The sequence below is a fragment of the Rissa tridactyla genome, chromosome Z (genome assembly GCF_028500815.1).
Source record: "Rissa tridactyla isolate bRisTri1 chromosome Z, bRisTri1.patW.cur.20221130, whole genome shotgun sequence".
Lineage (NCBI taxonomy): Eukaryota > Metazoa > Chordata > Aves > Charadriiformes > Laridae > Rissa > Rissa tridactyla.
This window is the reverse complement of record NC_071497.1, coordinates 87,355,696-87,373,840: the sequence shown is the minus strand read 5'-3', so window position 1 is coordinate 87,373,840 and position 18,145 is coordinate 87,355,696. Positions and strand designations below refer to the sequence as shown.

The 18,145-nt window shown below is 46.1% G+C and overlaps 1 protein-coding gene across 4 annotated transcripts in view; it reads right to left on the bottom strand.

Moving 5' to 3' along the window:
• The window catches only part of LOC128903015 (E3 ubiquitin-protein ligase NEDD4-like), a 161,494-nt gene that overhangs the window by 117,607 nt on the left and 25,742 nt on the right, over positions 1–18,145 (bottom strand). For 3 of the 4 annotated variants that reach the window (XM_054186878.1, XM_054186879.1, XM_054186881.1), the window contains exon 2: positions 6,356–6,429. In XM_054186878.1, the coding sequence (XP_054042853.1) occupies positions 6,356–6,429 (74 nt within the window). Of the gene's footprint in view, positions 1–6,355; positions 6,430–11,154; positions 11,201–18,145 lie in introns of those variants that run through there. The other variant, XM_054186882.1, reaches the window with a different exon arrangement.

Genomic DNA, 18,145 nt, shown 5'->3' with positions numbered 1-18,145 from the left:
CCCTCTGACTCATCAGTGGCATTGCACAGAACTCAAAATGTGCAACATTTGTATTGCTTTGAATATTCCGTTTCTCAACGACTTAAACCAGCAGGAAAGTGGTTTTCCGTACTTTTTTTCCCCAACTAGAAAAAGGAAAAAGAAACAGAGTATGAACTCTCTCCTACTTGAGCAACTGCCATCTAGTCAAGTGGCTTTGTTGAATTCGGTCATTTGAGAAGTTTGGGATGCAGAACTCTCTAGCTTTGCTCCACCTCCAGGAGCTCCCCGAGACAGGATACGGGCAGGATTTTCACGCTGGCACATTGGCCATTTTGCACCACTGAAACATTTCCCCAGGAGTTACTTCTATGAATCTAGCTAATGTAACATTTGACCAGGCAATAAAGATTTCTGACTGATGGCTGATGTTAAAATCCATTTCATTGGGCCCACCACAAAAAAAAAAAAATCAATTAAGAGTTTGCATTTTGTCTGTTTTTACATATGGTAAATAATTCTAAAGGAAACAGAAGTTCTGGCTAAAGGCCCTTCCTTGCTGAGCTGCGCAGGAGACAGGCAGCAGCGAGAGCATTCCCGCTTGCTGGGATGGCGCTTGATTGCAGGGCACCGCAGAGACACTTCACTATCAGCCAGACTACTTTAAAAAATTGTTTGGTTAATTTTTGAGAGACATTCACGTCAATTAATGTGTCTGTGCTGGACAAAGGAGATATCACGAGGAGAACAGGCTGTTTTTAAAACCCAGTTCCAAGGTAGCACACTCGCTAGGGGGGACAGGAGATAGTGCCAGGGGCATAGCTGTCACCAGAATTTTTCCATTACTTAAACCAGGATGTACCGTAATTCGGATTGGGCTAGAAACAGCGATAGTGAACTTAAAAGAATAGCTAAAAGATAAACATCTGCTATCTTTGTCATCTGCAAGGCATGTTCACACTCACATGTGCTCTCCTTCCATTGCCAATTCACAGAACACATACGAATTAGAGAATTCGGCCCCATTTCGAGTAGCCTTGTTCTCCTCCCCAGGGCCAGACAGGACAATTTCAAATGCTGCCAGGAGCCTGCTTGACCCGCACCGCCCCCACGCCCGCTGCACCGCTCATCCCAGAGGCAGGAAAGCACAACAGAAAAGCCACTTGCACCTTGGCTGCCGGCTTTCCAGAAAAGAGCAGGTAGAAGCAATAAACCCGGAGGCAACCCACAAGAAGCTATCATGTCATTAGAAGCGTAGCTTCCTGTTAATGAAAACCAGACGTAATTTTAACTGAAAAGCACTTTGCCTTTTTCAACTTCCAGACAGCCACGATTTCCACTTGCTTCATGATTTAGAAGGCAAAAGTAGCAACTAAGAAATTCCATCAGATATACCCAGTTACAGTGTACACACAATCCCTTCCTTCTTTCCAAAACTATTAGTTTAACTAAGAACACCCACACCATAAGGTCTTATTTCACACAACCCATAATAAGCAGAAGACATTTTCTTCTTGTTTATACATATGCACTCACCTTTACTACTTGTGAGTGCATTTGTCTGTACATGCAGAAGCCGTATTTATACGAAGTGTGTCAACACTGTGCCACATAACCCGATGGCCGTCCCAGTGCTACTTTCAGAAGTGCTGGATTCTACTTATTTATATTTTTTTAGAAGTGGAAAATACCCTAACAATCAAAAACCCAAGTCCACACAGGACACACCTTCAGGGAAAGGCATGAACTTGTCCGCTGAGGCAGACCACGCTCAGCAAATAGACCAGGTCACTAGAGAAGCCCTTCTACTTAGACTTCAGTAACATGTAAAGATATTAGCCACCAGTATATATCAAAGGCTTGCAATTTTACAGGGCAGAACATAAAACAGGCTATAAAACACACTTACACCTAAACCGACCAGCCACTTACGTCCACCTCAACTGAAACCATGCAGATGAACTTCATCCCATTTAACCACCACCTCACGTTGCTCATTGCTTCTATCTCATTCTACATTCTCGTATACTTTGTGTCACCGTAATCATAACTCTATACATTTCCGAACTTGTATATCATTAGTTACTATTGAAATTATTTCATAAGCCTAAAAGAACTTCAAAAAAGCAAAATCAAAAGCATTGAGTTTTCTTTATTATTACAGTCTTCAGAAAGAAAATGCTAGTTTCTCTCATGCTCGACACTGGTAGGAGACCTTCCCTGGATTTAATCAGGCAAGGAACAGCTTTCAGCATTTGCAAGCCTACAGGCAGTGTTTTATAATGGTAAAGTTGATTAAAAGCAGTAAGGAAAACCCACTGCGATGGCAAACACAATGTATGCCTTGTAGTTAATCTTTCACAGTGAGGTGGTAACGTGCCATTCTGCCCCAGCACTGAGCCCGGCACGACTCCACCACCAAGAGGCACAGCAGCTGCTGGGGCCACAACTTTGCAATTCTAACGTGTTTTCAAATGACTTTAGATTAACTCATTCTAAAGTGTGCAACTATCTAAAATATTTAGCAGTTCACTTGACCTTCTTTCTCCTAAAAAGGACATTACAAAGACCAGGAATTTGTCCTCAACACTTAATTTCTGAAGAGAGAGACAGACACACACACACGAAGTATTTGTCTGTAATTCAGAAGTGCTGGTTAGGAACGACATGCAGAAACGCTAATGTTTCATAGCGTGCAGGATACTGAGTGTGTTAAAATCCTCAGGCCATGCTGTTGTGTCTCTGGGTGCCGACGACTTCTTTTCTCTTTGCTACAACCGCAGCAAGCGCACAACACAACCCCATAAGTCAACCCTGTCCAAATCCGCAGCAGGCTGAGTCCCAGGGCATTCTCCTTGGCTCTCAAGTGTTTGTTGTTCAGAGCGCAGCCTATTTACCTGCTTCCAAAGACAGAGCCTGTGCGGAGCTGCCTCACAGCTTCACCCCAGCGCTTCCCAGCGGCATTCCCTGCCGTCCCAGCACCTCCGGCACAGAGGGACAGGTGCCCACTGCCGCTCCATCCGCATGTCCCCTTGGCAGAGGGACGGGAGCATCGCCCTGGCAAGCCAGGGACACCCAGCCCCACAGCCTCGGGGACACTGGGCAGCCACCTCCCACGGGCAGGAAGTGGAGTTCCGGGGCAGGCAGAACAGAACCAGCTGCTGTGGGTAAGAAGAGGAACGGGGGAAGCAGGGAGATTTAAGAGGAGACCAGCCCCTGGGAGAGACCCCTTTGTCACAAGCACAGAGAGGACGTCCGGGACTTGGCTGCTCCTCCTTCCCCAGCTGCACCACTGGGTGGCACCAATGGGTGCCCTGCACCTCCCAAGGGGTGCCCTGCACCTCCCAAGAAGGTCCCAGCACAGCCCACTCGGTCACCGCGTCTGCTGACAAGGGTCTCTGTTACCACGTGGCACCTAGCAGCCACATGCGCTTTCACATCAGGTATTACTCTGGGTGCTAAAAGTTACACCATCACAAAAATCCACTTGAAAGAGATTTTTGATCTCATGGAAGTTATTTATGGGACAGCGTCAGGGTCTACATCCACACCAGGAGAAGAAAACACACATAGGCAGGATTAGTTATTGCTATTTTTTAGGGAACCTGAACATACACTGCACAGTAAAAAACTATGTTACAGTTTTAACATGCATAAATTTTCCTTATCCTCTTGCTTTGGTCAAACATTACATGTTTCTCCTCCATCGCCCCAAATGAGAATTTAATCACCTCCTCCATACTGCTCCTCAACAGAGCTGTTAATGGGACACTCACTACACAGCACCATGTTCAATACTCAACAGCTTTGTGAGAATGACACTATCTGTAGCAACTTAAATCACACTAAAGGTTCAAGTAGCATGAAACGTTAATAACTCAGCAAGGTACGCAGGGCCCCTAAAACAAACAGAAAAATTAAATTGGAACTTTAGCCAAAAAAGAAAGCTTTCTGAAAGCTTGCTGACACAGCAATTTAAGCATTTCACTAAGTTTTTAATATACGATGCTGTCAGTCTCAACTTTTACTAAGGAGCTGTTTAAAACAAAGTTAAAAACGTAAGTTGGGAATATGATTTTAACTCTCTGGTTTTATGGAAATTCTACTGACTTGAGACCAATTTACTTAAGGGCCACATCAGTAGAACTCAGTTAAATGTCACTTAGCTTTTATCTTTCAAAATGCATAAAGTTAAAGCTATTTTTACAATTTATCAATTCCTAAGCAAATTTTAGGAGTTCTTTTGAACACGACATCTTAAATATTTACAAAAGTTCTATGAGAAGTACGGCCAAAGGAGATACTACAATGTCGGGGATTCAGCTGTAAAGTTTCCAATGTGTCCTTTAACAAATCAAATGAACACTAAAAAGATTCTCACTTGTCTCAGATTACTTCTGTGAATTTGCCAGGCACTTCAATAAAGTTCCTCTTAATGAGCAGATTCAATATTCCAACCACTAGCTTTGCTTGTTTCAAAAGAAGTGGTAAAATTTAGAGCTCTGGAAATAATGCAGAAACAAAATCCAGCCAATATATCAAGTAAACGATACATCTATAATCTTATGAAAAAGCCAAATTAAACAAGATCTAGAAAAAGCAAAGTTAGCACATAAATGTGGCAATTCTACGATTAGCATTTGCAATAGAAATCTTTTCTCTGGGCCTCAGCCCCATCTCTTCTCTAGAATTTGCTCCTCCTCTCTTTTATTTCGGCAGCGCAGCATCTCAGCGCCAACTGCCGCAGCCTGAGGTAGGTGCTAATGTCGTGAGCAAGCAGCAGGACTGCTCCAGCGCGTCCCAGCCACACCAGTAATGGTACTACCTGGGAGCTCCTCCGCAAGCGCTACCTGCCCGACTACATCTACATACGAGCTGCTGCTTTTGCTGCTTACGGGCAGCATCAAAAGCTGTTCTTCAAATTAGCAAATTTGGGAAAAGAAAATAAAAAAAGCTTTGTCTTACCATATTCTGCACACAGCTACCAAAGGAACATTTGTTGCAAATTTCACCAAAAAAATTATAGTTGATTAAACTTTTAATTGCTGCTTTCATGTAGTTTCAAGCTAGATATGTAAGCTAATGAACAATTTGTAAGCATCTTTAAAGAAATACAGGAAAATCCACAGGGAGGCTCGTTTATACATGAAGCAATTAGTCATTTCAATAACAGCTAAATTGGATACCTCTAATTTCAAGCTGATAAAAAAATTCTAAGTAGATTGGAGCATTTACAGTAAAGCATTTCCTCACACTTAGGCTTGAGAGAGCAAGAACGTCAAACTTGAATTAAATCTTTGGAAAAAAATTTAAGAATTTCCTGTTCGTTTTGGCTTCAGAACCAGCTTCTCCCCCAATAACTACCTGATTTGATTCTTTAAGTCATTGCACGGCAAGCCCAGACTTGGGGAAACGCTATTCCTACATCTGTGACTAACTCTTTCAAAACAAAAGACTTGAGAACATACAAAGTGACTGTATCTGTATCTTTCCATTAGACCATTTAAAACCAGCTTTCTTGTTTGACAATTGTTATTTTGGCCAAAGACCAGCGCAAACTATGGTCTGTTTGCCCCATCTTTTGCTACACAGGCGAACAGAGAAGCAATCACATGAAGACTGCCTTACGCGCTCCAAAACCTTCTGTTTTCCCTCTCGAGTCCCCAGTTTGAAACTCAAAGTGGTCCAAGGCTCAACTGGAATTAAAACCTAGACATGCCACAGCCTAACAGGAAATCACCAAGCCAGCGCAGTTCTTGCAGAAGCCTTTGCTACACTCGTTCTTACTGCTCGCCTTCTCCTGGCACAGGCTGGACAGGAGAAAATGCTTTCATTGCCTTTCTCTCCATGATCCTTATGGGTTCCCTCCAACCTGAGATATTCTACGACTCTAAGGTGCCATCCTCAGGAACTGCAACAGTGGCACCTGGGTCCGAGACCAAGACAATTCACAGCCTGGCCACCGAGTCAGGCTTCAATGCCTGGCACCTGAGAAGGCGGCACTGGAAGCCCCCAGGGAAAGCAGAGCTTCCTCAATGTAAGAGAGAGGGTAGCGCTGGCTTTTGGGCCTTCTTGCGCTATGTGGGGCACATGGGGAGATAGCTGGGAGTCATTTTAAGTAACACCAAATAGCGCCAAAGTCAAGCTGCTCCTCAGACACTTGGAGAGCCAATGCAGTGAGCTTGGGAATGGCCTCCTGTGGTGGGCAAGGGCATCAACTGCCACCGCCGCAAGCAACGGCTCTTGCCAACTCAGTCCATAACTTGCATCGGCTGTAATCGAGTAACGGGATCTCTCACCATCAATTATAAAACATCCTCGCTCTGCTAAGTTTATTCTGTTTAAACCCATAAAACAGTCAACGTTGAACACCCACCTGGCACCGAAGATGTCTTTTTTCGCTAGATCAATGCCAGAAACCACCTTTACCCTGAGGATACGAGACTCCTCCTGTTAACAGAAAAGAAAAACGGGTTTAATGTTTATTCTGTAATTCATTTTGAAGAGCAACAGTTTGCAAGAGGTTAAGCTGTGAATGAACTCCCAGCCTTTAGACAGCAGGAGTCTCTCCTAGGTAAGATTTTGAAAAGAAAAACCTCTTGGAAGGAGGTGTACACCTTATCTGCTAAAGAATATCCTGAATCCAAGCATGAAAAGCATCCAACTCCAGTCAGAGCTGTTAAAGCGTTACATAAAAGCACAGTAAGAGTACATAATAGCAATAATGTCATAGTCATCATAATTTAACAATAATAGTAATAAAAGGAGAAGATAATTTGCTGAGCAGGGCCATTTCAAATCCTCAAGGATCCATACTCCACGGAAATTCATTCTTAGATTCTAAAGCTGTCTCTTAAACCACAGGGAAAATATAACATTTTTGTCCAATAATGCTAATACCTCTTCATCAGAGAAATGTCTGCAGTTTAAAAAAAAGGGCGCAAGATTAAAAATAAATCCTTAAAATTACATTTTCTAAACCTGCCTCCCCACCTTGGTATATACAGAGCTCAAAAACACCTGTCAATGACACATGGCAGTTTCTGAGGATGCCTATCACTACGACACCAACCCGATGCTCAGTTTGTCACTTCACTGCATTAAGCTCCTGAGGAACAGTAGTATAAATGGTATTTTTTACTTGATTTTTTTCACCATTTGACCAGTTAATTTTTGCTACACAAAGAGGCCACCAAAATTAAATCTGGAAAGGATCCTACAGAAACAGGTTCTGCAGACACCTGTATCAGTTATACCCCTTTCTGCTCTGATAAGCCTTCCAGACCTGCAAGATACAAGATTCAATTACAGTAATTTGAGACTCCGTTCCTTGAAGCTCGCTCAGAAAACAATACCGTTTTCCCACAAGTTTATCCTGGCATGACCACGCTACACCTACTCTATTTGCTTTAGCTAGCTAAAGGCGAGAGACAGATTTGTTAGCTGTATCTGAGATTTTGGAGATTATTAGGAAGGTCAGAAACCCCCCAGAAGCAAAGCCGTGCCTGTCCGGTCTAATACCATTCCTCTGGAAGGAGTCACAAACACATTACTTCAGAGAAAGAAAAACAAGAGTCTCATTGAACCTGTCTGCAGGGTGAGTTTCATCCTGACACACATCCTGCCCTAGTAACTGTGCGGCATTAAAACAAATGCTTGAGGATTTAAATCCTTTCTGAAAATGTTTGTTGGTATTCTTTCCAGCAGCACTTCATACTGTCCAAAGTAGTTTCTAATTGAGAAAACAGGATTCTTTCCCAAAAGAGCCTAAGGCTTACCACATAGGTGAACAAAACATTATGTGAAAATTCAATGGTGCTATGTTAGTGGATATTGACTTTTTTTTCATGTGTTAACTTTTCTCAATCTGTTAACGTCAATACAACATACTTGGTCTTCTAGAGGGGTCTGAATAGACAAAAGGCAATGAACTTGCAAATTGTGATCAAGAAAATTCCTTCATTAAGAGAAGGCAGCACAGAAAAAAAAAAAGACAGAAATGCAGACTATTCTGACCTTACTGTATGAGAACTGGAGGACAAGAAGTTGTAATACTAAGTAAAGAGGCATTTCTGACAGTTACTACGTTAGCAATGATACTCAGATTTCCTCCCACAAAGCCCAACATCAGCTTTGCCAGAGTGGCATCTTATTTCTGCATTAAAATAATCTCTCTGTATTAATTGCATAAAAAAAACCCCACATTTTAAAAAAATAAATTACAGAGCAGGATAAAGTCCAAGTACAGGAGGATCCCTAATTCATGTTCTGCAAGACACACCGCCCACTGTAGGGGAAGATCAAGTACAAGACCATCTAAGGAACCTGAAGGTACACAAGCCCATGGGTCCTGATGAAATCCATTCATTGGTCCCGAGGGAGCTGGCAGATGAAATTGCTAAGCCACTTTCCATCATATTTGAGAAGTCGTGGCAGTCCGGTGAAGTTCCCACTGACTGGAAAAGGGGAAACATAACCTCCATTTTTCAAAAAGGGAAAAAAGGAAGACCCGGGGAACTACAGACCAGTCAGTCTCACCTCTGTGCCCGGCAAGATCCTCCTGGAATCTCTGCTAAGGCACATGGAAAATAAGGAGGTGATTGGTGACAGTCAACATGGCTTCACCAAGGGAAGTCATGCCTGACAAATCTGGTGGCCTTCTACGATGGCGCCACAGCACTGGTGGCATAAGATAAGGGGAGAACAACCAACATCACCTACCTGGACTTTTGCAAAGCATTTGACACTGTCCTGCATGACATCCTGGTCTCTAAATTGGAGAGACACGGATTTGATGGATGGACCACTCAATGGACAAGGAACTGGATGGATGACCGTGCTCAAAGGGTTGCGGTCAATGGCTCGACATCCAAGTGGAGACCAGTGATGAAGTGGTGTTCCTCAGGGGTCCGTACTGGGACCAGCGCTGTTTAACATCTTTGTCGGTGACATAGACAGGGGGATCGAGCGCACCCTCCGCAAGCTTGCTGACAACACCAAGCTGCATGGTGCAGTTGACGCGCTGGAGGGAAGGGATGCCATCCAGAGGGATCTGGACAGGCTGGAGAGGTGGGCCTGTGCAAACCTTATGAAGTTCTACCAGGCCACGTGCAAGGTCCTGCAGCTGGGTCGGGGCAATCCCAAGCACAGATCCAGGCTGGGCAGAGAATGGCTGGAGAGCAGCCCTGGGGAGAAGGACTCAGGGGTTCAGGGGTGTTGGTGGATGAGAAGCTCAACACGCCCCGGCAATGTGCGCTGGCAGCCCAGAAACCCCCCGCAGCCTGGGCTGCATCCCCAGCAGCGTGGGCAGCAGGGCGAGGGGGGGGATTCTGCCCCTCTGCTCCGCTCGGGGGAGACCCCCTGCAGTGCCGCCTCCAGCGCTGGGCCACAGGCAACCAGCAGGCTAGATGAGATGGACACGTCTAACTGCAATTTTTGTATTCCACTCAGTTCCGTTCATCTTGAAAAGAATATATCATAAGCTTCTTTTCGAAATGCACTCTTTGAAAAAGAAGTTAAGCTCACCCCACAGAGGAATTTTTTCTGTCATTTTAAAACCTTGCCTGTAGCGCCCTAAGCCTGGAAGAGTCTCCTTAGGAAGCCAGGCGCTGCCACTGCCTTGCCCCTCCAAGAGCTGCAGCTGAGCAGCCCACGGCTCCCACTCCGGTGGATGGGGCGCGCTCCCCCGACACCCGGCGCTGAAACAACATTCCGCCCTCCGTCCGGTTTTTGCGACTACAACACTGAACGTGTCGCAGAATGTAAGAAAACTATGCCCTTCGGAGTACTTGGGTTACACGGGTTTCACATTGCTGCTGCGAGAAATGCAAAGCTGTGCGTGCACATCGGGGAGGCGGCTGTTGGCTGGCTGTTAGCAGTTAGGCAGTAAAAGGCTAACGTTTATGAAGCCTTGCTTGTCAAAGCTATATACGCCTATACTCTTTCGTCCTCGCCCGCTAACCTGAGCCTACCTCACCCACAGCAGCAGGGGTGCCATAAAGGGCTCGGTTAGGCATTAATGGCGAGTTCCACCACTAACCACATTCATACCTACTTCTGCTTTGTCCAATGATTAACATGAAGTTTATGTATTCTTGCCTCCCCGAAAAATGTCAGAGGTTACATAGTTCTCTTCTTTGCTGAAGGATAACCTTTATACAGATTCTGCTTCTCTTCTGTAATTCACAATGCCATTTCAGAAGACATGGCTGATTTAGGTAGAACCGAGCTATGAAACCAAAAGCCAATCATGCAGCAGAGACCAGGCTTCACCGACAATGGACAGACCCCAGTTCACCTCAGGAAACAGATAAGAGAATATAGATGTGTTTACAGATTTAGGAGACTTTTGTATGTATATTTATGTGCGTGATTCACATTTTTTAATTCATTTTTAAGTGTACGACACTTCTACTTTCTCCAGGTGCTCTGAAAAGCAAAGTAATTTCTAAAACCTAATAAAGTATTCATATAAATAAAATTTATTAAAATGTGCTCCTGCCCTTGGATTAATAAAATATCCCGGAGCTGGGAAGTTTAGGAAAGAGCTATGGCAGCAAAGGGAAAAGGCAGTGCCCTGAGCTGTGCGTTTCTTCCCCACCAGCGAGGATGTTACACCACCCCCCCGAGAGACAACCCAGGAGAGGCGGCGCAGTCCACAGCTGATAAAAGAAAAACAGCCGGGCTATAAAAACAAACCTGAAGAAGTATCAGAATATACATCTCTATGTTCTAAATAGACACATGAAAAGAAAGCCACAGCAATCCAGAGTCCGGTGTAAGAAGGAAGGCTGTAGACGTCAACTTCCTATAGAACAGAAAATCTCACGATACATTTAGAGTACGCATTAAGAGAGTAGCGCTGAAATAACAATCAACATGGTTATAAAATTAGAAACTTAGCTTTTTTTAAACAAACAGACAAGTGTGAAAAGGCACAACATTTGGATCAATGCAAACCAGCGTTTGACCAGATGCCACGCAGACCAGAGAAGATTAAACATTCAACATGTTCTTCCACAACTACCTTTTAAAAGGTCAAACCCCTCAAGATGGACAAATCCCCTTACATATTCTCCAAATCGCACCGCACCCCAGCCAGCCTTCGCCGCACCCGCGTGGGGGTCCCCAGCGGCCGGCACCCAGCCGCCCCGCCGCCACCGAAGCCCAACTCACCCTGCACTGCCCGGCTGCTTGGGCGCCAGCCCGTCCCCGGCAGCGCCGCGAGGCACCGCCGCCCCGCCAGCCACCGCACAGGCTTAGGGACGGAAGCAATCAGTGTCCCTCTCCAAGGCAACCGGGGGAAAGGACGGCAATCTAGGGTTTCACCTGGAGACAGCTTAACCTGAACCGCGGCGGGGGAGTGTTGCTTTGGTTTTGTTTTGGGGTTGTTTTTTTTTTTCTTCTCCCTGTGTAGAGACATTTTTGATTTCAAACCAAGATAGGCGTCAGCAAGGTAAATTTCCACTAACTGGAAGGAGGGAAACCAGATCACGCTGGAAAGTTACCTGCACCCAGGGACTCTGTGAACTCGCTTCCATCCCCTGAGCACCTCATCTCTATTTTATTATACCTGAAAGTTTGCAAAACATAACAAAACAGAAAAGACAACAGATCTTTAACTCAATGTTTTGGTTGCAAAACACATCAGGGTGAAAAAGACAACAAATCTTTAACCCAGTGTTTTAACTGCTGGAACTTCTGTCATCCCCAACGAAAAAGCACACACAGAGCCCCTGCTGTGCCGGACGTACTAAAAACACACAGTCACCCAGACAAACTGTTCTGTAATTCTCCCCATCATTGTGAAAAATGAACCAGCATTCGCAGTTTCAAAACAAAACAGAGTATTTGTCATCTTCTTCAAAAAAAGAGCAAAAATGTTGTCTAGTGCAAGCCTAACAACATTAGGCACTCCTGAATCTTTGAGCAATTGAGAAGGCAGGAGACAAGCCGGATTGCGGAAGAGCTGTGCTGATTCTTCCTTTGCTTTGTTGGTGGATTAAACCAACCCACATTACGGCCGAGTGAAAAAAAACATACTTGGGGAAGCTCTCCCACATCTCACAGCGTACCGCCCCACCACATTACCCTCTCCTCTGACAGACAAGCACCTGCCAACACCAACAAGGTGAGGGCAGCCCGGGAGGGAGAACCCACACCCCGAGCCGGCCGAGGGCAACTCCAGCTTCGGAGGGGAGAAGTGCCTGGCCAAGCTGCCCCTGACACCAGGGGCTCACCCCACTGCCACTACCAGCACCTCTGACCCACCAGAAGGAGCTCCGAGCCCTGCCCACCAAACTCCAGTGACCCGACGCTCTGCTTTCAAGTTAAAATCTCTGCAAACCGTTCAAGGAAAAACAACCAAACAACAGAAAAGCCACCACAGTTTGGAAGGAAGGCCATAAGCCAAGCAAGGAAGCCAGTCAACATAAACCACTGCCCTCACTACCTCCCAACAGCACAGGCAGTCGGAGCAGGGAGAAGCTCGTTTTCTTTCTGGAGACATGGGGAGAAGAGAGGCGTCCAAAAGTGAACCGCTCAGCCTCTGGGGACATCGCAGTGATTTTCTAAAGGCCATAGCAACAGTACGTGATAAGTCTCAGTACAATTCCTGTAATATCTGAATAATCTCGAAATTTGTCAGTGGCAATTTTCCTAGAATCATAGAATCACAGGGTTGGAAGGGACCTCTGGAGATCATCCCGTCCAACCCCCTGCCAGAGCAGGGTCACCCAGAGCAGGTGGCACAGGAACACGTCCAGGCGGGTTTTGAATGTCTCCAGAGATGGAGACTCCCCCACCTCTCTGGGCAGCCTGTGCCAGGGCTCTGCCACCCTCACAGGAAAGAAGTTCCTCCTCATGTTTAGGTGGAACTTCCTACGCTCAAGTTTGTGCCCGTTACCTCTTGTCGTGTCCCCGGGCACCATTGAAAAGAGCCTGGCCCCATCCTCCTGACACCCACCCTTGAAGTATTTGTAAGTGTTGATAAGATCTCCCCTCAGCCGTCTTTTTTCCTGACTGAAGAGACCCAAATCCCTCAGCCTTGCTTCATAAGAGAGGTGTTCAAGTCCCCTAATCATCTTGGTAGTCCTTTGCTGTCCCCTCTCCAGCAGTTCCCTGTCCTTCTTGAACGTGGAGCCCAGAACTGGACCCAGTGCTCCAGGTACGGCCTCCCCAGGGCAGAGCAGAGGGGGAGGATGACCTCCCTCCACCTGCTGGCCACGCTCTTCTTGATGCCCCCCAGGATGCCATTGGCCTTTTTGGCCACAAGGGCCCATTGCTGGCCCATGGTCATCCTGTTGTCCACCAGGACTCCCAGGTCTCTTTCCACCGAGCTGCTCTCCAGCAGGTCAGCCCCCAACCTGTACTGGTGCAGGGGGTTATTCCTCCCCAGGTGCAGCACCCTACACTTGCAAACAGTCTCTGATAAAATCTCCGTTCTGCAATGAAAACAAGAACAGGCACCACATCTCCACTCTCCTCTGCAAAGTTCAGCACAAGAAAACAAACACAGAGCAAAGGTGACTAGGTTACAAGCACCTACTTATCTGGCTCAAGCACAGAAATGAAAACCTTGTTTCAGGTAGCTTCACCACGAGAAACCTGAGAACCCAACTCAGACCTTCCTCCCTTGAAGCGCTGATCACACTCCCCCCTTGTGAAGTCTGGGTCTAAAACAAATTGTGCCTTTTCTTCCCTGCAGAATTACCAACTCTTGTTGTATGATGCAATGTATTTAGAAAAAACACATTATTTTGTCTAAAGCAGATCTCAAAACCAGAGCAACTAAACCTAGAAGCTTCTGGAAGAAAGAAGGCCATGTAATTTGGATCAGAAGGACCCTCCTGGCTACAGGGAGTCGGTCAGTTCGCACCCGCTGCGGCGAGGACTTCCCGCACAGCATGGCAGCAAATCCCGGCAAACCCATCTTCTGAGGAAACCAGAACTCTTGCTGCCGAGCAGAACCTGGCTTCTTGTCTACACACGATGATGCCCCGAGCTGAGGGGACCTGCTCGTTTTCACACTAGACGAAGGTGTGCGCCCGTCAGCACCCTGTGCCGGAGCTGGAGGCAGCAGCACGGTCCTTCTGCGGGGCTGGCAGAAAGGACGAGGGGGGTTTGAGTTCACAGGATGGTCGCATGTAGCCAAGCTCCGCAAGTGTAGCCACAGGCCAGCTCAGTCTACGCTTAAAAGGCTCTGATTATCCCACAATGCTGCAAAATTTATTGAATTATGTTTTACTAGAATATCTTACTAATGCACACCAGAACACACCAACCACATCAACAGATGAAGCAAACACCAGTAAGCATTAAAAGAACTGCAGGGTTCGGAGAACTGTGGGAATCTTAATCTCATACAACAGAGAAACATTAAATGTTTTACAATAATGGTTCCAGTCTTACTTCTAGGACTGAGGGCCTCTAGGAAGAGGCACCACGTTCATGTTTCCCTCCCTTAGACTAATATAGTTGGGGGGAAAAAACACCAGGCAAAATTTCAGAAAGGCAGGAGTTTGTCTTAGAGGGACATACCCCGATGCTGCTCTTGCAGGGGGACAAAAGGGCAGACACCACCGAAGTGAGCAAGTTAAAAACACACACCTCAGGAGCGGCGCATGGAGATCAAAGGTATGCGCGTATCAGCGATGGGGTTAGGAACCCCAAAACTCCCACTCCAACCTTGAAAGCACACCATTAAAAAGCAGGCTCCAATCACTGTACTGACCTCCTGAAAATCTGCTTACAAGGTATTTTTACTGCATGTTTAAAAAAAGTAAGTGTTCCAAGTGAATTGTGATCTATTTTTATAAAAATCAGTTGAACTCCATGCAGCTAGATATACTTGAGCAATTTTAGCAAGTATGTTGAACCAGGTCACCTGTGCTCTGTAGAAATACCTAAGAGAATGAAAAAGAACTTTAAATTAATGGACTTGCTGTGCTGCACAAGACTTTATTCTCCTTACTTACCATTTAGATCTATTTATACCACTCACTAAAGGAATTCATCTAACCGACGCATTGTTTTCTGCACAACCTAATTCACTAGACTCCCCAGTAGCCTCCTGCAGGCTGCGCCAGTAAAGGAAACAATTCTTCTCCAACAGCCGCCTTCCCATTTTTTAACCCCGGCAGAGGTTACCATCTCTGCCCTCCAGCTGACAGCAGCGAGCGTGACGGTCACAGTAAGCCAGGTTGGATTCACTGGACTCGCTCCCTGGGATGGCTTCGAGCTCCTGAGCGCAGGCTGGGGAGGAGACACGACCCACACCAAGGGGCTGCGACTACTCACTGGTGTCCCTTTGCCTTCCCCTCTTCTGGGCTCAGACTCGGCGGTTACCCGGATTTCCATCTTCTTGGCTCTTCCACACAAACAGGCCGACACTGGTCTAAGTACCCGCTCTTCTCACTCATAGGACAGGAAGGACTACCCCCAAGAAGCTCACAATAGCAACAAGTTTGCCATAAAAAGCACAACAATCACTCATGTCTGCTTAATTTAGCACCATTTTGTGGCAAGTATCTCCAAGGAAAGAATAAAACCAGCGCGGCATGAGAAAGGAGGGTATGTTTGCTGAATCATCCTTATACGTCACAGATTTATGGTATAGGAAATTCGCTTTCTGAAGGACCCCCTCAATCTGCTTTTCCCTGGACAAGCCAAGAGGGGTACACAATCTCTGGTGGGAGCAAAGAAACAGGAAAAGCATTTGGTACATGTTGCTATTAAAAATATGAACAAAAATTTGGCGAGGAGTTACTGGTGCATTCGCAGAAGCCTGTGACCTGAAAGTAACTCTCCTGTATTAACTTAGTTTTAAAAAAAAAGAAACCAAACCAAAAACCCACCCACCCCTGATGTCGCCCCAGAGACCAGCACCAAGATCATCTGCATCCAAACTGAAAATTTACTGCAAGTTTAAATGGAAAATTCATAAAGGAAGATCTGACGGTAAGTTCTTTTCCTTCCCTTAGAGGATACAGAAACTCAACTGATTCATTAAAACCTCAAGTTTTTATTTAAACAAACATCTAACTTTCTGGCATACCAAAACAGCTCTTCGAGTATGAACTACCATAAAATAAAGGAACAATGTTTTTACATGTAGGATGATTTCACTACGCTGGCCCTGACACTCGTAAAAGCTTTGCCAACCAGGGAGTGAAACAAGGCCAGCTGGTTTAATTTCAGATATTCATTATCCTTGGGTCAATGTCTGGACAGATCTATTACTTCCCAGCACACAGAAGAGAGCAGTACTTCAAAACTTATTAGCTAAAGAGAAACACAAAAAATCCAATTCCCCAGTGAATGTCTACCAATTTTGCCCAATAACGAAGAATGGACTGAATTCCCAACTAAGAGCCTGCAGTAAGAAGTCACAGAAGGACACAATAACCTTGTTTTCAAAGCATCTTTTCTAGCATGACAATTAAGTTTTCACCTTTCACTAAGCCAACCTCCGATACAATTAAATTTTTATACTTTTTTTTTTTTTAAGCTAAACATACTGAAGTGGTGGTTTTGAGATGATGAAATACATGAGGCTGTTAAAATTCAAACTTTTTTAAAGTGAAAAGTTTGAATTACACTTAGTACAATCCTCTTAATTTTTCCTATGTCAGGCCCGTCCCCTCCTGGAGCACGAGCTGTTCCTGGGCTACTCCTGCCCAGGTGCGGGACATGGATTTCCCTGTGCTGAACCCCAGGAGACTCCTGCTAGCCTTTTTCTCCAGCCTGTCCAGGGCCCCCTGCACGGCAGCACAACCCTCTGGTGTACCAGCCTCTCCTCCCAGTTTGTATCTCCTCCACCTCAGCGTTTGCTGACAAACAGCAAATTAGACTGGGGCACAAAGGAGAAGGCAGTGTTTCAAATTTAAATAATAATAGTACTACAAATGGCTTGGAAACAGATAAAAACATAATTCCCAGAAAAACAGCTTGAAAAGAGCTATGGTTAGGAACCACACAGGTAGGAGAACAGGCTTAAAACAGCTGTGGTTAAGCACCAGGCAGGTAGGAAAACATTAAGCTCAGGTTTTATTTGTAGGCAAGTGAGACGTGCAAGGCTCTGAAGAGATCCACGGGGGCTGCTGGCCAAAGGGCACTTACGCTTGCGCGCAGCCGAAAGCTGTTCTGGACAGAGACGGCTCCCGCTGCTGCTAGGAACGCTTGCCTGGACCCGCGCTTCGTGATGCTCCTGGTGTGCAAAAGCTCTCAGCATCACCCAGAATAGCACCAGGACCAAAGTGCCTCCTGGTAACTCGACTGCGACTTGTTTAAACTGGATCTGAATAGTCACAGTATCATCACATGGCTACTGCTGCTACTGTTTTGAGGATCAAAACCACACTGAAGGTCACCAGATTGGTGAATTCGGGAAGAGTTATTTATCACAAACTGTCGAAGGAAAACCACGCGGCAAGAATAACGTCTGCTTCAGCCTTCGCAAATATCACTGCCTTTATGTCCAGAAAAAAAAACTCAAACACCTCAGCATGATTCTTCTGTAATTGGCTATTAGACATCAGAATGACTGTCTTGGGATGCACCGCAACAACAGAAACTCCCGGTGCACGGTAGGAGTATTTTAAATAAGGCCAGACAGAGGGATTGTTACGAACGCCCTGCCGGCAGGGCAGGGCCGAGCCGGGGGGATGCCCTGAGCCGCTCTGCACCATCACAAGCCATCAGGTCCTAAGATTAACCAGAACCAGCGTGATTTCAATACTCCTTTCACTTATGATTCCCAGGTCGGGGCAGGCACACGCTCATCCGCCAGCCACCCTCCCGTGGGTGAGAAGTCTGCGTTACAGTGCCATGTCTGCACCCGCAGAGCGAGCAGCCCCAGGAACCGTCCCTGCCCCGTGGGACCGTCCCCCAGCACAGCCCCCCCCTCGGGCAGCGACTCCCAAACAACCTCTGAGCAGGGGATGGGGACCGTCCCCAGCCCCGTCTGCCTGTGGCCAGTGGTAACAGCCCGGCCACCAACTCCCTAGCACACACACGGGCGGCGACTGCTGCCTGCAACCACGCATGGACACACCACTCATCAGCTGCAAGAGATGGGAGTTGCCCACACATATAGGAATAAATCCTTATATATACAAAAATCCAAGGGTTACACACACTTCTATGTTTACACACTGGTATCTTGTTT